This window comes from Triticum urartu, chromosome 7A, assembly GCF_056163025.1.
Source record: "Triticum urartu cultivar PI428250 chromosome 7A, HENAU_Tu73, whole genome shotgun sequence".
NCBI classification, from domain to species: Eukaryota; Viridiplantae; Streptophyta; class Magnoliopsida; order Poales; family Poaceae; genus Triticum; species Triticum urartu.
Window position 1 is genome coordinate 525076074 of NC_141879.1, and position 23401 is coordinate 525099474.

The 23401-nt window shown below is 41.5% G+C and overlaps 1 protein-coding gene across 1 annotated transcript; it reads left to right on the forward strand.

The window, feature by feature from the left end:
• The first annotated feature begins 22445 nt into the window (after positions 1-22445).
• On the forward strand, positions 22446-23063 carry LOC125532301 (uncharacterized). Its single transcript, XM_048696422.2, has one exon. The coding sequence runs from the start codon at positions 22574-22576 to the stop codon at positions 22847-22849; it is 276 nt and encodes a 91-aa protein (XP_048552379.1). The 5' UTR covers positions 22446-22573; the 3' UTR covers positions 22850-23063.
• The last annotated feature ends 338 nt before the right edge of the window (positions 23064-23401 follow it).

Below are 23401 nucleotides of genomic sequence, written 5' to 3' on the forward strand. Positions count from 1 at the left end.
TTCTTTTCATGACAGGTGGACCCCAAAAGTCAATGGCTCAACATGCTTGTCGCCATGTTGAAAAGAACTACCTTCGAACCATAAGTAACAAACTTTGCTTTTTGAATAATCAAGCACCAACTATTGAGGCTACAACTATTTTTAGTACCTTACCCTGAGATACTCTATCTTGTAAGATTTCTACACCTTCAAATTTGGCCCTACAAATTAACACGGTTGTACTTTATGCGCGTAGATGCTATGTTTTATTTTGTGAATCGCGTAGTTGGTATGTTGACCGACCCATATTTGTGTATTATGACGTGTAATTTGTCTCACTTGTTTGCCTCCTGAAAGTTACCCTTCTAGAATAGGTAAAATGCACCCAAGTCTTCTAATTAACCTGCAGGTGGGTTCACGTGAGTCCACAAACGCTCAGATGGTTTAACTGGCAAATTTAACTCGGCATATGTCTTCATTTTGATCTAAGTCTGAGCCTTTGGAGCAAACTTGCCACTGTGCACACATCAGGTCAGGAAAGTGAAGCGCCTCTATAGGCCCAACAGTCCAACACACTCTATCTTTTGCTAATAACCCTTGAGGCACTTGTACATCTCTTCGTGGAATTCCTTATTTGGTTTCTGAAGCATCATTTATTTGTGAACTTAAGGGAGTACTAGAGCTATGAAGTATGCGGATGCCATGCTAAGACCACGTAGAAGAATCCATCCTCACTTGGTCATCAAGGTGAACGTACTTTGTACATTCCGATGCTTCCAATTCCTAAGATAACTATGAGTCTCAACAACATTGGAAGCAATGTATCAACCAAATGCATTTTTTGGGTATATTACTACATGACGCCAACATGAACCTAACAACGATTTAGATCTACTCCTTGCTCGACCCCTCAGGTAAGTAGGAGGCCTTCACGAAGTATGATCATCTTCCATCTCTCTTCTCATGCTTAAACAGGAACATTATTTATATTAACATTTAATACTATGAGGTCCACCAACCATGTGATGGATGCTTTCATGCAGTTAAATACTGCTAAAGGAGCACATGGATCCTATATTATTGTGAGCATCCCTCCCACAATGAAGTTGTCTGGTTATAAATGATTTGCTAGTACAATTTATAATTAACACTGTAGTTCCTTTATATGACCATATTCTGAGAAAGTCTTTGCAGTCAACACCTTAAGTCACACTAACGCTAACATAAACAACCCTAACCATAATCTTCACAATATACAATTATGTATCAACAAAAACGAATGAATCATCATTTGGTAAATGCCACACCTAATTGTGCTTGCATGTAATCGCCAGTTATCTACCTCATAGTGCCTTCAATTATGCTAGAGCATACAAAGGTGTTGTTTAATGAGAAATGCAAAGACTCCAGAGTCCAGGTCAGCATTCCACAATGGCAAGTACGCTCTGATGTGCCCAGGCCTCGAGCAAGGTGCACACAAATGCCAAGTTAAATGTGTCACTTTAAGAGCATGGTTAATAGTATAGCCAACAACCAGTTATATGGAGTTGCCGTGTTACATATAGTCAACCTAATAGCCAATATGTATAGTAGCTGGTTTCTAAGCAGTACTACTTTATTAATGCATGACCCACTGTACACTCTCACAATATTTCTTGGAGTCCATGCTGCAACCGACTGTTAATCTATAGCCCACTTCCCTTCTATCTCCTCTTCTCTCTCATCCAACTCAGTACAAATATAATTGTTCAATCCCTATAGCTTGATGACTGTACCTTATTCATAAAGAAACTACGCCAAGCAGCATTTCTTTCTTCTTAAGTTTGGCCCAAGGGCGACCATAGCGCGTGCGCAGTTGGATCCATGAACCCAGCCGCCACACTACCGACAACCGCCGATATCTTTTGGAGTATTTACATTAGATACTCGAAATGATATAAACATTTTTAGGAAGATCTTCCAAACATATAGTTATTTGGGTTTCAAAATATTATTTATAATATAATAATTATAAAGCGTGTTTTAAAGACTGTGATTGTTTTCAGTAGATAAGTTCTGCAAAACCGAAGGGAGTAACCGAGCTTATAGAAACTTCATAGACTATCCAAGGAGAGAAACAACTAGGATTAGATTATTGTAAAATCTCATAAAATTTGCTAGGTGAGATGCTTTTGGACGGTTGATACGTCTCCAACGTATCTACTTTTTCTAACGCTTTTCCTCTTGTTTTGAACTCTAATTTGCATGATCTGAATGAAACTAACCTCGAACTGACGCTGTTTTCAGCAGAACTACCATGGTGTTGTTTGTGTAGAAATAAAAGTTCTCGGAATGGAACGAAACTTTGCGAGGATTTTTTTATATCAATAATAAGAATTTCTGGAGCCAAGACCTGCCGGAGAGGGGCACCTGGGTGGGCACAACCCACCAGGGCGCGCCCCCTCTCCTGGCGTGCCCAAGTGGGTTGTCCCCACCTGGTGGCCCCGCAGACCCTGAAACCGACGCTATAAACTCCTATTTTCAGATAAAATAACCAGTGAGAAAGAATTATCGCGATCCACGGGACAGAGCCGCCGCCAAGCCCTGTTCTTCCTCGGGAGGGAAAATCTGGAGTCCGTTTGGGGCTCTGGAGAGGGGGATCTTCGTTCTTCGTCATCACCAACCCTTCTTCATCGCCAATTCCATGATGCTCCCCACCAGGAGTGAGTAATTCCTTCGTAGGCTCGCTGGTCGGTGAGGAGTTGGATGAGATTCATCATGTAATCGAGTTAGTTTTGTTAGGGCTTCATCACTAGTATCCATTATGTTCTTAGATTGATGTTGCTATGACTTTGCCATGCTTAATGCTTGTCACTTTGGGCCCGGGTGCCATGATTTCAGATCTGAACCGTTTATGTTATCATCATTATATCCATGTTCTAGATCCGATCTTGCAAGTTATAGTCACCTACTACATGTTATGATCCGGCAACCCTGGAGTGACAACAGCCGGGCCCACTCCTGGTGATGACCGTAGTTTGAGGAGCTCATGTATTCACTATGTGCTAATGCTTTGTTTCGGTTCTCTATTAAAAGGAGGCCTTAATATCCCTTAGTTTCCAATATGGACCCCGCTACCACGGGAGGGTAGGACAAAAGATGTCATGCAAGTTCTTTTAATAAAACATGTATGACTATTTATGGAATACATGCCTACATTATATCGATGAACTGGAGCTAGTGCTGTATCGTCCTAGGTCATAAATGTCACATGATGAATATCATCCAACAAGTCACCGATCCAATGCCTACGAATTTATCCTATATTGTTTCCGCTAAGTTACTACTGCTATCATCACTGTTACACCTACTACGAAACTACTGCTATCACTGTTACTGTTACGATTGCTACTGCTACTACTATCAAAACTATCATATTACTGTGCTACTGATCACTTTGCTGCAGATAATTAATCTCTAGGTGTGGTTGAATTGACAACTCAGCTGCTAATACCTTCAAATATTCTTTGGCTCCCCTTGTGTCGAATCTATAAATTTGGGTTGAATACTCTACCCTCGAAAACTGTTGTGATCCCCTATACTTGTGGGTTATCAAGACCTTTTTCTGGCGCCGTTGCGGGGGAGCATAGCTATATTTGTTGAGTCACTTGGGATTATTATCATATTATCACTATGAAGAATCTGAAGGATCCTAAGACTAAGATATTTCCCTCAAGGACGAGGGGAGGTAAGGAACTGCCATCCAGTTCTGCTTTAGATTCACCTTCTGTTATGAATAAACTTGCAACACCACCACATGCTATTAATTCTGATATGTCACAAGTTATTGACGATGCTACTTCTACTATGAATGATGCTTATGATGATGCTAGTACCTTGCTTGATAATGATGATGTGCCACTTGGTGAATTTCTTGATAAACAAATTGCTAGAGTTATACAACATGATGTTGTTGAATCTGATGATGAGCTTGAAACTGGAACTCCTGAAACACCTGCTAGAACTAGCCTTCCTAGATATTAATTGTCTAAGGTACCGGAATGTTATGTTATGAGTGAAGAAACAACTAGAGATATTCTTGCTTGCAATGATAGATATGATCTAGAGAAATTATTACACAAGTATAAAGAAAAATCTCTGAATGCTAGAATGAAGTGTGATCCTAAGTTTGCTACTTCACCTATCTTTATTGATGATAAGGATTATGAATTCTCTGTCGACCAAGAGTTAATTACTTTGGTTGAATCTGATCCTTTCCATGGTTATGAAACTGAAACTGTTGTGGCACATCTTACTAAGTTGAATGATATAGCCACCCTTTTTACTCATGATGAGAAAACTCGCTATTACTTTATTCTCAAATTATTTCCTTTCTCATTAAAGGGTGATACTAAAGCTTGGTACAACACTCTTACTCCTGGTTGTGTGCGTAGTCCCCAGGATATGATTTATTACTTCTTTGAAAAATATTTTCCTGCTCATAAGAAACAAGCTGCCTTACAGGAAACATTTAACTTTGTGCAAACTAAAGAAGAGAGTCTCCCACAAGCTTGGGGGAGGCTTTGCCAGTTACTTAATGCTTTGCCTGATCATCTTCTTAAGAAAAATGAAATACTTGATATCTTCTATAATGGACTAACCGATGCTTCTAGGGTCTTCCTAGATAGTTGTGCTGGTTGTGTTTTCAAGGAATGAACTGTTGGACAAGATGAAGAATTATTGAATAACATATTGAAAAAATATGATGATTGGACTATTCCTGAACCACCAGCTAAACCCACTCCAAAGAAGAGGGGTATATTATATCTTAGTCCTGAAGATATGCAAGAGGCAAAGAAATCTATGAAGGAAAAATGTATTAAAGCCGAGGATGTTAAAAATTTACCTCTTATTGAAGAAATACATGAGCTTAATACACCACCACTGCCTAAGGTGGTGGAGGTAAATTCTCTTATGAAGTTTAATGATAATGACAATCCTCACAATATGCATCCTAGTCAATGCCTTTACGAGTTTGAAAACTACATTAGAAAACAAGATCACTTCAATGCAAATGTTATGAAACAATTGATAATTCTGATATGATCGCTCGCTTGAGTGACTTGTTATTTAGAATCTCAAATGATGTTAGAGGTGTTGGAAAACATGCTTCTATGGTTCAAACTCGGTTAGAACAAGTTGCTAAATCACAAAGAGAATTGCTTGATGAAATGAATAATAATATGCTTGACTTTGCTGTTAGAGTTGCAACTAGAGGAGGTAAAATGACTCAGGAACCACTTTATCCTGAGGGACACCCAAAAAGAATTGAACAAGATTCACAAAGAAATAACACCAGTGCACCTAGTCCTTCTAGAAAGAAAAAGAAAAAGAAAAATGATAGGACTTTGCATACTTCTAGTGAACCTGAAGTAGAAAAACCTCCTGATAATGATAATGAAACTTCTATCTCTGATGCTGAAACTCAGTCTGGTAATGAACACTAACCTAGTGATAATGAAAAAGATAATTCTGAGGTTCATGAAGACACTCAGCCAAATAATAAAGAACCAGACAATGATGTTGAGATAGAACCACTAGTTGATCTTGATAACCCTGATACGTCCAATTTGCATCATGTTTTCTTACTGTTATTTATAATGTTTTTATCCATAATAATGCTTTTTGGAGTAATTCTAATGCCTTTTCTCTCATAATTTGCAAGGAACACACCAAGAGGGAGAATTCCGGCAGCTGGAAATCTGGACCTAGAAAAGTTACGTCAGGCTACCTATTCTGCATAACTCCAAATGGGCTGAAACTTCACGGATATTTTTTATGGATTATTTAAGAAATACTGGAGCCAATAAACACCAGAGGGGGGCCACCAGGTGGGCACAACCCACCTGGGCGCGCCCTGGTGGGTTGTGGCCTCCTTGGCCCACGTCCGGTGCCCATCTTCTGATAGATAAGTCACTTTGACCTAGAAAAAAAATAATAGAAGGACTTTCGGGACGAAGCGCCGCCGCCTCAAGGCGGAACTTGGGCAGGAGCACTTTTGCCCTCCGATGGAGCGATTCTGCCGGGGGAACTTCCCTCCCGGAGGAGGAAATCATCATCATCATCATCACCAACAACTCTCTCATCTTGGGGAGGGCAATCTCCATGAACATCTTCACCAGCACCATATCATCTCAAACCCTAGTTCATCTCTTGTATGCAATCTTGTTACTGGAACTATAGATTGTTGCTAGGGGGTGACTAGTAGTATTGATTACATCTTTTAGTTGATTACTATATGGTTTATTTGGTGGAAGATTATATGTTCAGATCCAATATGCTATTTAATACCCCTCTGATCTTGAGCATGATTATTATTTGTGAGTAGTTACTTTTGTTCTTGAGGTCATGGGAGAAATCATGTTGCAAGTAATCATGTGAATTTGATATGTGTTTGATATTTTGATGGTATGTATGTTGTGATTCCCTTAGTGGTGTCATGTGAACGTCGACTACATGACACTTCACCATATTTGGGCCTAAGGGAATGCATTATGGAGTACTCCCTCCGTCCCAAATTACTTGTCGCAGGTATGGATGTATCTAGATGTATTTTAGTTATAGATACATCCATTTCTGCGACGAGTAATTTAGAACGGAGGGAGTAGTAAATAGATGGTGGGTTGCGAGAGTGACATAAACTTAAACCCCAGTTTATGCACTATTCCGTAAGGGACCGATTGGATCATAGAGTTTAATGCTATGGTTAGAATTTATTCTTAATACCGCGGATACTTGTGGGAGGGTTAATCATAAGTAGGAGGTTTGTTCAAGTAAGAACAACACCTAAGCACCGGTCCACCCACATATCAAATTATCAAAGAAGCGAACACAAATCAAACCAATATGATGAAAGTGACTAGATGAAATTCCTGTGTACCCTCAAGAACGCTTTGCTTATTATAAGAGACCGTTTTGGCCTGTCCTTTGCCTCAAAAGGATTGGGCTACCTTGCTGCATACTTGTTACTATTATCGTTACTTGCTCGTTACAAACTATCTTGCTATCAAACTACTCGCTACTTACAATTTCAGCACTTGCAGACACTACCTTACTGAAAACTACTTGTCATTTCCTTCCGCTCCTCGTTGGGTTCGACACTCTTACTGAAGGAAATATGACCTAGAGGAAATAATAATTTATTATTTATTTCCTTATTTCATGATAAATGTTTATTATTCATGTTGGGGAACGCAGTAATTTCAAAAAATTTCCTATGCACAAGCAAGATCATGGTGATGCATAGCAACGAGAGGGGAGAGTATCGTCTATGTACCCTCGTAGACCGTAAGTGGAAGCGTTATGACAACGCGGTTGATGTAGTCGTACGTCTTCACGATCGACCGATCTAGCACCAAAGGTACGGCACCTCCGCGATCTGCACACGTTCGGCTCGGTGATGTCCCGTGAACTCACGATCCAGTAGATCTTTGAGGGAGAGTTTCGTCAGCACGACGGCGTGATGACGGTGATGATGTCGCTACCAGAAGAGGGATTTGCCTAAGCACCGCTACGATATTACCGATGTGGATTATGGTGGAGGGGGGCACCGCACACGGCTAAAAGATCAATGATCAACTTGTGTGTCCATGGGGTGCCCCCTCCCCCGTATATAAAGGAGTGGAGGAGGGGGCCGGCCTCCTAGGCGCGCCCCAAGGGGAGTCCTACTCCCACCGGGAGTAGGATTCCCCCCTTGCCTTGTTGGATTTAGGAGAGAAGGAAGGAGGAGGGAGGAGGAAGGAAAGAGGGGCCCGCCCCCCTCCCAATTCGGATTGGGCTAGGGGGGGGGGCGCCCCCTCCTTTGCTCCTTTCCCCTCTCTCCCACCAAGGCCCAATAAGACCCATACACCTCCCGGGGGGTTCAGATAACCTCCCGGTGCTCCGGTATATTCCCGATTTCACCCGGAACCATTCCGATGTCCAAACATAGGCTTCCAATATATTGATCTTTATGTATCGACCATTTCGAGACTCCTCGTCATGTACGTGATCAAATCCGGGACTCCGAACTACCTTCGGTACATCAAAACACATAAACTCGTAATACCGATCGTCACCGAACATTAAGCGTGCGGACCCTACGGGTTCGAGAACTATGTAGACATGACCGAGACTCATCTCCGGTCAATAACCAATAGCGGAACCTGGATGCTCATATTGGTTCCTACATATTCTACGAAGATCTTTATCAGTCAAACCGCATAACAACATACGTTGTTCCCTTTGTCATCGGTATGTTACTTGCCTGAGATTCGATCGTCGGTATCTCAATACCTAGTTCAATCTCGTTACCGGCAAGTCTCTTTACTCATTCCGTAATGCTACATCCTGTAACTAACTCATTAGCTACATTGCTTGCAAGGCTTATTGTGATGTACATTACCGAGAGGGCCCAGAGATACCTCTCTGACAATCGGAGTGACAAATCGTAATCTTGATCTATGCCAACTCAACAAACAACATTGGAGACACCTGTAGAGCACCTTTATAATCACCCAGTTACGTTGTGACGTTTGGTAGCACACAAAGTGTTCCTCCGGTATTCGGGAGTTGCATGATCTCATAGTCATAGGAACATGTATAGTTATGGAGAAAGCAATAGCAACAAACTAAACAATCACCGTGCTAAGCTAACGGATGGGTCAAGTCAATCACATCATTCTCTAATGATGTGATCCCATTAATCAAATGACAACTCATGTCTATGGTTAGGAAACATAACCATCATTGATTCAACGAGCTAGTCAAGTAGAGGCAAACTAGTGACACTCTGGTTGTCTATGTATTCACACATGTACTAAGTTTCTCATTAATACAATTCTAGCATGAATAATAAACATTTATCATGATATAAGGAAATATAAATAACAACTTTATTATTGCCTCTAGGGCATATTTCCTTCAGTCTCCCACTTGCACTAGAGTCAATAATCTAGATTACATTGTAATGATTCTAACACCCATGGAGTCTTGGTGTTGATCATGTTTTGCTCGTGAGAGAGGCTTAGTCAACAGGTCTGCAACATTCAGATCCGTATGTATCTTGCAAATCTCTATGTCTCCCTCCTTGACTTAATTGCGGATGGAACTGAAGCGTCTCTTGATGTGCTTGGTTCTCTTGTGAAATCTGGATTCCTTTGCCAAGGAAATTGCTCCAGTATTGTCACAAAAGATTTTCATTGAACCCGATGCACTAGGTATGACACCTAGATCGGATATGAACTCCTTCATCCAGACTCCTTCATTTGCTGCTTCCGAAGCAGCTATGTATTCCTCTTCACACGTAGATCCCGCCACGATGCTCTGCTTGGAACTGCACCAACTGACAGCTCCACTATTTAATAAAAACACGTATCCGGTTTGTGACTTAGAGTCATTCGGATCTGTGTCAAAGCTTGCATCGACGTAACCGTTTACGACGAGCTCTTTGTCACCTCCATATACGAGAAACATATCCTTAGTCCTTTTCAGGTATTTCAGGATGTTCTTGACCGCTGTCCAGTGATCCACTCGTGGATTACTTTGGTACCTCCCTGCTAAACTTATAGCAAGGCACACATCAGGTCTGGTACACAAAATTGCATACATGATAGAGCCTATGGCTGAAGCATAGGGAACAACTTTCATTTTCTCTCTATCTTCTGCAGTGGCCGGGCATTGAGTCTGACTCAACTTCACACCTTTTAATACAGGCAAGAACCCTTTCTTTGCCTGATCCATTTTGAACTTCTTCAAAACTTTATCAAGGTATGTGCTTTGTGAAAGTCCAATTAAGCGTCTTGATCTATCTCTATAGATCTTGATGCCCAATATATAAGCAACTTCTCCGAGGTCTTTCATTGAAAAATTCTTATTCAAGTATCCTTTTATGATATTCAGAATTTCATTATCATTTCCGATCAACAATATGTCATCTACATATAATATCAGAAATGCTACGGAGCTCCCACTCACTTTCTTGTAAATACAGGCTTCTCCAAAAGTCTGTATAACACCATATGCTTTGATCACACTATCAAAGCGAATATTCCAACTCCGAGAGGCTTGCACCAGTCCATAAATGGATCGCCGGAGCTTGCACACTTTGTTAGCACCTTTCGGATCGACAAAACCTTCTGGTTGCATCTAATACAACTCGTCTTTAAGATATCCATTAAGGAATGTAATTTTGACATCCATTTGCCAAATTTCATAATCATAAAATGCGGCAATTGCTAACATGATTCAGACGGACTTAAGCATCGCTACGGGTGATAAGGTCTCATCGTAGTCAACTCCTTGAACTTGTCGAAAACCTTTCACAATAAGTCGAGCTTTGTAGACAGTAACATTACCGTCAGCGCCAGTCTTCTTCTTGAAGGTCCATTTATTCTCTATGGCCTGTCGATCATCGGGCAAGTCAACCAAAGTCCACACTTTGTTCTCATACATGGATCCCATCTCAGATTTCATGGCTTCAAGCCATTTTGCGGAATCTGGGCTCATCATCGCTTCCTCATAGTTCGTAGGTTCATCATGGTCAAGTAACATGACTTCCAGAACAGGATTACCGTACCACTCTGGTGCAGATCTTACTCTGATTGACCTACGAGGTTCGGTAGTAACTTGATCAGAAGTTTCATGATCATCATCATTAGCTTCCTCACTTACTGGTGTAGGAATCACTGGAACTGATTTCAGTGATGAACTACTTTCCAATAAGGGAGAAGGTACAATTACCTCATCAAGTTCTACTTTCCTCCCACTCACTTCTTTTGAGAGAAACTCCTTCTCTAGAAAGGATCCATTCTTAGCAACGAATATCTTGCCTTCGGATCTGTGATAGAAGGTGTACCCAATAGTCTCCTTTGGGTATCCTATGAAGACACATTTCTCTGATTTGGGTTCGAGCTTATCAGGTTGAAGCTTTTTCGCATAAGCATCGCAGCCCCAAACTTTAAGAAACGACAACTTGGGTGTCTTGACAAACCACAGTTCATAAGGTGTCGTCTCGACGGATTTAGATGCTGCCCTATTTAATGTGAATGCAACTATCTCTAAAGCGTAACCCCAAAATGATAGCGGTAAATCAGTGAGGGACATCATAGATCGCACCATATCTAGTAAAGTATGATTACGTCGTTCGGACACGCCATTACGCTGTGGTGTTCCAGGTGGCGTGAGTTGCAAAACTATTCCGCTTTGTTTCAAATGAAGTACAAACTCGTAACTCAAATATTCGCCTCCACGATCAAATCGTAGAAACGTGATTTTCTTGTTACGATGATTTTCCACTTCACTCTGAAATTCTTTGAACTTTTCAAATGTTTCAGACTTATGTTTCATCAAGTAGATAAACCCATATCTGCTCAAATCATCTGTGAAGGTGAGAAAATAACGATATCCGCCGCGAGCTTCAATGTTCATTGGACCACATACATCATATGTATGATTTCCAATAACTCTGTTGCTCACTCCATTGTTCCGGAGAATGGAGTTTTAGTCATCTTGCCCAGGCATGGTTCGCAAGTACCAAGTGATTCATAATCAAGTGGTTCCAGAAGTCCATCAGAATGGAGTTTCTTCATGCGCTTTACACCAATATGACCTAAACGACAATGCCACAAATAAGTTGCATTGTCATTATCAACTCTGCATCTTTTGGCTTCAATACTATGAACATGTGTATCACTACTATCAAGATTTAGTAAAAATAGACCACTCATCAAGGGTGCATGACCATAAAAGATATTACTCATATAAATAGAACAACCATTTTTCTCTGATTTAATGAATAACCGTCTTGCATTAAACAAGATCCAGATATAATGTTCATGATCAACGCTGGCACCAAATAACAACTATTCAGGTCTAAAACTAATCCCGAAGGTAGATGTAGAGGTAGCGTGCCGACAGCGATCACATCAACTTTGGAACCATTTCCCACGCGCATCGTCACCTCATCCTTAGCCAATCTCCGCTTAATCCGTAGCCCCTGTTTCGAGCTGCAAATGTTAGCAACTGAACCAGTATCAAATACCCAAGCACTACTGCGAGCATTAGTAAGGTACACATCAATAACATGTATATCAAATATACCTTTCACTTTGCCATCCTTCTTCTCCGCCAAATACTCAGGGCAGTTTCGCTTCCGGTGACCAGTTCCTTTGCAGTGGAACCACTCAGTCTCAGGCTTAGGTCCAGACTTGGGTTTCTTCACTTGAGCAGCAACTGGCTTGCTGTTCTTTTTGAAGTTCCCCTTCTTCCCTTTACCCTTTTTCTTGAAACTGGTGGTCTTGTTGACCATCAACACTTGATGCTCCTTCTTGATTCTACCTCCGCAGCCTTTAGCATTACGAAGAGCTCAGGAATCGTCTTATTCATCCCTTGCATATTATAGTTCATCATAAAGCTCTTGTAGCTTGGTGGCAGTGATTGAAGAACTCTGTCAATGACACTATCATCAGGAAGATTAACTCCCAGTTGAGTCAAGTGGTTGTGATACCCAGACATTCTGAGTATATGTTCACTGACAGAACTATTCTCCTCCATCTTGCCGCTGTAGAACTTATTGGAGACTTCATATCTCTCAATCCGGGCATTTGCTTGAAATAGTAACTTCAACTCCTGGAACATCTCATATGCTCCATGACATTCAAAACGTCGTTGAAGTCCTGGTTCTAAGCCATAAAGCATGGCACACTGAACTATCGAGTAGTCATCAGCTTTGCTCTGCCAGGTGTTCATAACATGTGGTGTTGCTCCTGTAGCGGGTTTGTCACCTAGCGGTGCTTCCAGGACGTAATTCTTCTGTGCAACAATGAGGATAATCCTCAAGTTACGGACCCAGTCCGTGTAGTTTCTACCATCATCTTTCAACTTAGCTTTCTCTAGGAACACATTAAAATTCAACGGAACAACAGCACGGGCCATCTATCTACAACAACATAGACATGCAAAATACCATCAGGTACTAAGTTCATGATAAACTAAAGTTCAATTAATCAAATTACTTAAGAACTCCCACTTAGATAGACATCTCTCTAATCATCTAAGTGATCACGTGATCCATATCAACTAAACCATGTCCGATCATCATGTGAGATGGAGTAGTTTTCAATGGTGAACATCACTATGTTGATCATATCTACTATATGATTCACGCTCTACCTTTCGGTCTCCAGTGTTCTGAGGCCATATCTGCATATGCTAGGCTCGTTAAGTTTAACCCGAGTATTCCGCGTGTGCAAAACTGGCTTGCACCCGTTGTATGTGAACGTAGAGCTTATCACACCCGATCATCACGTGGTGTCTCAGCACGACGAACTGTAGCAACGGTGCATACTCAGGGAGAACACTTATACCTTGAAATTTAGTGAGAGATCATCTTATAATGCTACCGCCGAACTAAGCAAAATAAGATGCATAAAGGATAAACATCACATGCAATCAATATAAGTGATATGATATGGCCATCATCATCTTGTGCCTCTGATCTCCATCTCCAAAGCACCGTCATGATCACCATCATCACCGGCTTGACACGTTGATCTCCATCGAAGCATCGCCGTCGTCTCGCCAACTATTGCTTCTACGACTACCGCTACCGCTTAGTGATAAAGTAAAGCAATTACATGGCGATTGCATTTCATACAATAAAGCGACAACCATATGGCTCCTCCCAGTTGCCGATAACTGTGTTACAAAACATGATCATTTCATATATTAAAATTTAGCATCATGTCTTGACCATATCACATCACAACATGCCCTACAAAAACAAGTTAGATGTCCGTTCTTACCTACACTACAACATGCCCGGTGGGAGTAGGACTCCCCTTGGGGCGCGCCTAGGAGGCCAGCCCCCTCCCCCTCCTCCACTCCTTTATATATGGGGGAGGGGGGCACCCCATGGATACACAAGTTGATCATTGATCTTTCAGCCGTGTGCGGTGCCCCCCTCCACCATAATCCACCTCGGTAATATCATAGCGGTGCTTAGGCGAAGCCCTGTTCCTGTAGCAACATCATCACCGTCATCATGCCATCGTGCTGATGAAACTCCCTTGAGGCTCTACTGGTTCGTGAGTTCACGGGACATCACCGAGCCAAACGTGTGCAGATCGCGGAGGTGCCGTACCTTCGGTGCTAGATCGGTCGATCGTGAAGACATAGTACTACATCAACCGCGTTGTCATAACGCTTTCGCTTACGGTCTACGAGGGTACGTGGACGACACTCTTCCCCTCTCATTGCTATGCATCACCATGATCTTGCGTGTGCATAGGAAAATTTTGAAATTACTACGTTTCCCAACACTTACTTATCAAAAAGAGCTATAATTGATCCCCTATACTTGTGGGTCATCAAACCCACAACCTAAGAATAAAAGATATGACAAAAGATACTTTTTTGCTAAAAAACACGATAAAGAAAGAGAACCGTGGGTTCAAAAACCTATGCCTTTTCCACCTAAGTCAACTAAAAAGAATGATGATGAAGAATTTGAACGCTTTGCTAAAATGTTGAGGCCAGTCTTTTTGCGTACTCGCTTGACTGATATCTTGAAAATGCCTCATGCAAAGTACATGAAAGACATCATCACAAATAAGAGAAAAATATCGGAAGCTGAAATCTCCACTATGCTTGCTAATTATACTTTCAAAGATGGAGTACCTAAAAAATTTGGAGATCCGGGAATACCAACTATACCTTGCTCTATCAAAAAGAATTATGTGAAAACTGTTTTGTGTGATTTAGGAGCTGGTGTTAGTGTTATGCCTTTCTCTTTATATAAAAGACTTGACTTGAATAAACTCACACGTACTGAAATATCTTTGCAAATGGCTGACAAATCAACTGCCATACCTATCGGTATTTGTGAGGATGTGCCCGTTGTTATTGCTAATGTTACTATTTTGACTGACTTTGTTATACTTGAGATGCCCGAGGACGACAACATGTCGATTATCCTTGGTAGACCCTTCTTGAATGCTGCAGGGGCTGTTATTGATTGCAATAAAAGCAAGGCCACTTTTCATATCAATGGTAATGAGCATACGGTGCACTTTCCGAAGAAACAATTCCAAGTGAATGGTATTAATGTTATTGAAAAATCTCCGACAATCATTATTGGAAGTTTTCAAATACCTCTACCTACTGTCAAAAAGAAATATGAAATGCTTATTGTTGGGGAAATTCATATCCCCATTGAGGTAACTTAGTGATTTACGAAAGTTCTTCGGTTTCATGCTAATCGAAAGTGGTTGTTAATAAGACTTGATCAACCTTATTAATGGATCATTTTTGAGCGGTATGAAGTTGATGAATTTAGTAAGCACTACCTTCTGTCCCTACCTTTTCTTTTCTGTTTTTATTAGTTAAATAAAATAAAATGCCATATTTTGTCTGTTTTCTGAATTTCCCGTGCAATAAAAAATGACCCAAAAATAAAAGTTCTCAGAGTGCCTTGAAAATTTTACACGATTTTTTCTGAATATTTCTGAATTTCTGGTGCAAATAATATCAGAGGAAGGTGCACCAGGTGGGCACAACCCACCTGGGCGCGCCAGGAGCCCCAGGCGTGCCCTAGTGGGTTGTGGTCCCCACGTGTCCCCCCTCACTTATCTCTTCATCCCACATCATAACTTACCTCCAGAAAAAACTCCATTGCTCTCTCTCCCGTGTTCTTGAGCTCAAACCTGCGGATTTTGACCTCTTTGCTCGAAGCTCCGTTTCCGAAACTGTTTCGAGGGATTGTTGCTTGGTATGTGACTCCAACGTTTGTCCAATTAGTTTTTGTTTTAATGGTTTATACTTTGAATAATTAGCTACTCTTGGTGCTGCTGTAGATGTGCTTGCATTTTAAATTCTTAGAGTTCTAAGTAGTTTGAATGCTTTTTACGGCCTCGATGCATCCCTGTGAGTAGTTGCTATCAATCTTATAAAGTTTTGTTGACAAATTTTTGTCATCCCAAAATTTTTATTTTCAGAAAATTGTACACGAACATGAATATATTCAGGAAGTTTGGCTCGAAGAAGGACTCCAAGGGTGTTATTGGGGAGTCTTCTGACAGTGATCTCCACCCTCAGAGGTTGGTGGAGGTACGACCGTGCGAATGGCCGCACACCCCGTTCCTGAAAAAGGCGGGAATCCTTCGAGAGTTCATGCAATATGTTGCGAATGCCGGCCTCACCGACTTCATCACAGATGAGTGTGACCAGCACCAAGTACTCACAAACATCTTTGTTCAGAGTTTTACTTTCCTGCCTAGAAATAATCCTCCTGAAGTGAACTTCAATTTATATGCTGAAAACCATCAGATACCACTTACTGAATTTTGTGATATATGCTTGATCCCCTCTGATGGGAGCTTAGCCGAGCCTAGGCCGACTGGGTTTGAGGACTTTTATCGCACTTTGACAGTGGGCGATGAGAGGGGTGTCAGCCACCACTGCTGCTAGCACACACTTTCCTGCCGTACATTATTTTGCTTTATTTGTTGCTAAGTGCTTGCTTGCTAGAAAGAAAGTGGGTGCGCTCAGCGCACTAGACTTTGCTGTTTTACGCCGAGCACTAGAGGGCGACAACACTCATAGCTTGGGAGTTATTGTGGCTTGTCGCCTCCATCTTAACAAATCATAGGGTGAAATACATGGTGGGATTTTCGCTACTCGTTTGGCGGCTCACTTCGAGGTTGAGATACGCCATCATGATTATCCTCTGACCAAGGTTTACCTAGACCGGGCAGCCATGGAACACCATCATTTTCTTGCACGAGATTATCCTGATATCCCCATTCCTTATAACCTGGTTTTTAGCGTTAAAACTCATGATATTATTCCACTACATGCACCTGCTTTGTTTGATTCTGCTGCCAGGGGCAGATATAGGATTATGCCCGAGGACATCATCGCCTACCGAAACGCTCAGGCTGCTGCGGAAGAGGCACATGAGGAGCCTGAGTAGTGGGACGAGTGGATGCCCGCTCCTCAGCACCCCTACTACCCTCCAGGCTACTGATCGACTGCCAAGTTAGGCCAAAAGCCTAAGCTTGGGGGAGTACGTGTTTCCACCGACTTTACACTCATGTCTATTTATTCCATTTGTCGGTGTTCACACTTTTTCATTGTATCATCCATGCTTAGATTTATTTTCTTGCTTTCTTCTTGTGTGTTTGATAAACTTTAGAAAAACCAAAAAATTAGTTGTAGTCAATTTACTTTCTATGCATGCTTAGTAGTAATATTAAATAGAAAACCCAAAAAGATTTCTTTGTTCTTCTTCTGCTTGTTGGGAGCTTTCCCGTGTAAATTGTTTTTCTCGTTGTTTGCTTTCCCCTTATTTGCTTGTTGAAGAAAACCAAAAATTCAAAAAATATTTCAGTGTGTTTTTTGAATTTATTTTCTTTTTATTCGAGTTGTACCAAGGAGAAGACCACGATGAAAATGTTGAGTGGCTCTCATATGAATAATTGCTGAACTAATAAAGAGCACATTTTACCTTGTCTTCTCCTGTTGAATAAAATGTTTGCAGATTTCAGCTTAGTCATGGCACTCTTGCACTATTATTATTATTATTATTATTATTATTATTATTATTATTATTATTATATCGTTCGGTCGTGCAAGTGAAAGGCAATAATGACGACATTCGAAGAGCTGGCTGTGGCAGAGAGAAACTGGTATGAACTCGACTTGTTCTGTCTGTGTAAATATGTTTATCCTAGTATTCATGCTTCAGCCCATTATGATTAAACATGTTTGCAATGACAATTAGAGATTATAGTTTCTCATGCCATGCATAAGTAGCTGGGAGTTGATAATGATTTATCTTGGATATCAACATAGCGTTAAAATGATTGTGATGTAGTATGATGATATGGTATCCTCCTATGAATGTTCGTGTGGCTTGACTTGGCACATGTTCATGCATGTAGTTCAATCAAACCCAACATAGCCTCTATGATATTTATGTTCATGGTGTTCATATCCTACTCATGCTAGTGTCCAATGTTACTTATGCATAATGCATAGTTATGATCGTTGTTGCTCTCTAGCTGGCCGCTTCTCAATCTAAATTGCTAGCCTTTGCCTGTACTAAGTGGGAACTCTGCTTGTACATCAAAAACCTTGAACCCAAAGTTATTCTAGATGAATCCACCATACCTACCTATATGCGGTATTACCCTGCCGTCCTAAGTAAATTTGCATGTGCCACCTCTAAAAACTTCTAAAAAATTATCCGTTTTGTGTGCCTGGATCGTTCATGGAACGACAGTAGGTGGTCGGTATCTTCCATGCTAAGCGGGTTATTCTCAGGTCGAGTGTTTATTCACTCATCATCGCATGAGAAACTGGCGGTAATAGGGATGCCCAGTCCTGAACTAAAAAATGCAAATAATTAAACAAAACTCCCCCGGGACTATGTTGGTTTGGAGGGCACCCGTTGTTTCAGACTAGCCGTGGATTGTGATTGTTGGTGGAGGGGGAGTAAACCTTTACTTTTATCGCTTGGGAACCAGCACTAGCCTGTTTAGCATGGGAGATATTGATAATTGATGGCCGTGAAGTAAATGAGAAGGGTGCATGCCTCAAAATATCATTTACCTATGTTTTAAAAATTGAGGTCCGGCACCTCTGCAAATCACTGCTTCCCTCTGCGAAGGGACTATCTATTTACTTTTATTTGTGTCACCACCTTCTAAAACAAGCGCCAGAAACTAAGAAGAGCATAGTTGCCATGATTTATGCATTGTGTGTAGCTAATGTTGGGTGCATCATGACTGGATCTTTTCTACCATAAATTACAATGTTTAGTTGCTGCTTGAACTTTGGAGGTGCTCTGCATTTATGTTTTGCGGTCTCAGAAAGGGCTAGCGAGATACCATTATTGTCATATTATATCGTGGTTGTTTTGGCAACATGTTGCCGTTTGAGATACCTTATTATTGCTCGCTAGCTGATTATGTCATTGATATGAGTTATTATAATCTTTAAGAGTTATTGTCGACATGGTTAGTTATAATGTTGGCTGAAAACCTGGGTGCTGTTTAAGCTTATTTATGCAAACAAGAGCAAAAGAGTTTGTAAAAGGTTTTCTTTTTCAGTTTCAGTTTATCAACTGAATTGCTTGAGGACAAACAAAGGTTTAAGCTTGGGGGAGTTGATATGTCTCCAACGTATCTACTTTTCCTAACGCTTTTCCTCTTGTTTTGGACTCTAATTTGCATGATTTGAATGAATTAACCTCGGACTGACGCTGTTTTCAGCAGAACTACTATGGTGTTGTTTTTGTGCAGAAATAAAAGTTCTCAGAATGAAACGAAACTTTGCGAGGATTTTTCATATCAATAATAAGAATTTGTAGAGCCAAGACCTTCCGAAGAGCACAACACACCAGGGCGCGCCCCCTCTCCTGGCGCGCCCAGGTGGGTTGTCCCCACCTGGTGGCCCCGCAGACCCTGAAACCGACGCTATAAAATCCTATTTTCAGAGAAAAAAACCAGGGAGAAAGAATTGTCGCGATCCACGAGACGGAGCCGCCGCCAAGCCCCGTTCTTTCTCGGGAGGGCAGATCTGGAGTCCGTTTGGGGCTCCGGAGAGGGGGGGGTCTTCGTTCTTTGTCATCACCAACCCTTCTCCATCGCCAATTCCATGATGCTCCCCACCGGGCGTGAGTAATTCCTTCGTAGGCTCGCTGGTCGGTGAGAAGTTGGATGAGATTCATCATGTAATCGAGTTAGTTTTGTTAGGGCTTGATCCCTAGTATCCTTTATGTTCTTAGATTGATGTTGCTATGACTTTGCCATGCTTAATGCTTGTCACTTTGGGTCCGGGTGCCACGATTTCAGATCTGAACTGTTTATGTTATCATCATTATATCCATGTTCTAGATCCGATCTTGCAAGTTATAGTCACCTACTACATGTTATGATCAGGCAACCCTGGAGTGACAACAACCGGGCCCACTCCCGGTGATGACTGTAGTTTGACGAGTTCATGTATTCACTATGTGTTAATGCTTTGTTTCGGTTCTCTATTAAAAGAAGACCTTAATATCCCTTAGTTTCCAGTATGGCCCCCGCTGCCACGGGAGGCTAGGACAAAAGATGTCATGCAAATTCTTTTAATAAAGCACGCATAACTATTTATGGAATATATGCCTACATTATATCGATGAACTAGAGCTAGTGCCGTATCGCTCTAGGTTATAACTGTCAGATGATGAATATCATCCAACAAGTCACCGATCCAATGCCTACGAATTTATCCTATATTGTTTCTGGTAAGTTACTACTGCTATCATCACGTTACACCTACTACGAAACTACTGCTATCACTGTTACTGTTACGATTGCTACTGCTACTACTATCAAAACTATCATATTACTGTGCTACTGATCACTTTGCTGCAGATAATTAATCTCCAGTTGTGGTTGAATTGACAACTCAACTGCTAATACCTTCAAATATTCTTTGGCTCCCCTTGTGTTGAATCTATATATTTGGGTTGAATACTCTACCCTCGAAAACTGTTGCGATCCCCTATACTTGTGGGCTATCAATGGTGTAAAAAAACACCCTAGTATTGAAGGAATAAAGTGAAACATAGTAAAGAAAGAAAGATAGAGAGCATGGAGAGCGACTGTTCTGATCCCGAGCTCATGTGAGCTCGGATGAACAGTAAAATAGAAAAAATATTGAAAAGAAATTAATTTTTTTTGTGAAACATAGACAAATGTTTTGTTAGCTTGCCAAATTTCATCACCAGATGACATTCATGGAAAATGTGGCAGAAAAAAAATCGACGCTCCAAACTGTTATTTTCAAACGCATTTTGGATCATCGATGTTGTTTTTTGCCACACTTTCCACGAATGCCATTTCATGATGAAATTTTACAAACTATCAAAACATTTGTCAATGTTTCACACAAAAAAATTAGTTTTTTTTTTCATTTTTTTATTTCACTATTCACCCGAGCTCGCATGAGCTCGGGATTAGAACAACACTTCCGAGAGTGCATTGTACTACTCAATGATAACCATAATGAGTATTGTTATATGTAATTGGGTGACATAGATATGCATTCTGTAAGAATTTGACGACTCCTGATATTATGACTCAATCATGCAAACACATTTATGGGATCTTTTATGATATAATTTTTCCAAATATCCCATCAGAGTCATACCATCAAAAGAGGTATAAAACATGCCTAAATCTCATATTTACTTTTGAATAAATGTCCATTCTTCCATTTCAATGACATCTCTTTCTACAGACAATTCGTTGCAATTGGCTTAATTTCCAGTCTCATTCTAAGCTCTTAGGTCCTGAAAGACCATTTTGCCTCTGTCCGCCTTCTACCTGAAGGACCGGAGGTTATGTGTATCATAAATTGTGTGGCTAGGTCTCAATCGACTGAGATTAAACAAAATCTTAATCAAGTGACATAATATGCAAGACAGAAAAAAAAGAAAAAGATTTTTTTCATGGATCTCAGTGTAAAATCTCACTGATATAGCATCGATGAAGTCCGAGTCGAGTGAGACTTAACAAGACTGTACCATAAATATGGAACATACATATCCTCGTGTTTTATATTTCACATTTCATTTAAAAAAACACAGATGGTTAATCGCACAGTCCTTTTCCCTTCTGTTAGAAAATGCACACCAAAATCATGTACTCCCTCCAATCCGAATTAATTGACGCAGCCGCTATGATCGGAGCGAGTATCAGAAATGCCAAAACTTGCTTTCGAGAACAATCTGATCCATGTCCTTGTCCTCAGATCTGTAATTTCACTTGCGATCGGGCGTGCAGTTAACTTTCGGGAATCAACTCGCGAACATATTTTTTACTGTAAAAAAAACTAGTGAACAGATTTGGTCTACACTTTGCTCTCCGAGTGCCAAACTGCGTCCCAACAACCGAGGGCTCGCAAAGAAATTCTTCTAACACAGTTCCATGCCGCGCAGGTAACCCTACACGGCCACCCATGACCCATCAATCGCCGCCCCAAGATCCTCGAAGCTTCTGTTCCTGCAGCCACACCGTTACGTGGAAGTGATCCAACTGGTAAATCCATTAATTGTTACCTCCTAATCATGCAGCTAGTCTGCAAGTGTTGCTTCGTGTAGCCACATCCTCGATCAATCATGTGGGATAGCGTATGATCGATCGTGTGGCGTGTGCTCGGCCTGACTCCGACAGCGACGCCGGCGCGAGGTAGGGGAGGTGGATGCCCTGAGGTCGACGACGCTGCCTTACCGGCGAGGACGGAGCACGCTGCTGTTGGAATTTATTGCTTCACTGCGTTGCTGGAGCACGCTCCAACACTTGCTGTGTCAATGATTTGGTTGGCGATTCGACTAGACATCGATCTATCGGCTGCACCAGGAAAGGTCTAGAGTTTTACGAGTCTGATTGATTATTCCTCCATCTCACACCATCTATAAAACATTTCCATCAGCTAGCACTTCCTTCTTAACAACACCAAGAGTTGCTTGCAAGTTACAAGGTGATCAGAGGCAGCAAGGAAACACAAACACACACACGCACACAGAGACATGGGATCCTTGGGCCCTGCCGTGAGCGTGAGCATGGCCAAGGCCAACGGCGGCAAGGTGGCCGTCGGCGGCCAGAAGCAGCAGCAGAGCGGCACGTTCAGCTGCGGCTTCCAGATGCCGCTGCACTACCCGCGGTACAGGAAGGCGGACTACGAGGCGATGCCGGAGTGGCGCGTCGACTGCCTGCTCCGAGAGTACGGCCTCCCTGTCACAGGCGACATCGAGGAAAAGAGGAGGTTCGCCATGGGCGCCTTCCTCTGGCCCGGCCAGTATTGATTCACCTTGTTACATGAGTATTACATATTTCCATTCGGGGCAGAGGCCGATCAGCAAGCCACCGCCTAGCAGAGACTGATCAGCAATGGCAGCAGCAACATCACGTCTCCATGATCATGTATGAAGAAGACCTCGCGATATTATATTTCTATCTATATCTATATCTATATCTATACCTACTATTAAAGGGAATAAGTATTCTTGGTTTGGTTTAGTCCTTTATGTTTGGTTTACACACATTAAGCGATTTAAGCCAGTTACTTGTATGTTGATGGGCCTTTTATGGGCTTTCATACAGAGACCGTGAAAAATAATTGGGTCAAAATAAATCAACATTGTGGGAATTGAACACAAGACCTCCTGTCTATCTCTTAGATGTAACAACCAAAGACTTATGCACCTTTCATATTTACTAATCCCAACTCACTCTAAATATACGAGTGGCAGTCATCATGTTTATTTATTTTTTTGCGAGAAAAGGAGTTGATATTAAAACGGCCAGGATCCGCGCGCCCCGGCGCCTCCGCTCGGCCTGGCCGCTCCCGTAAGCCA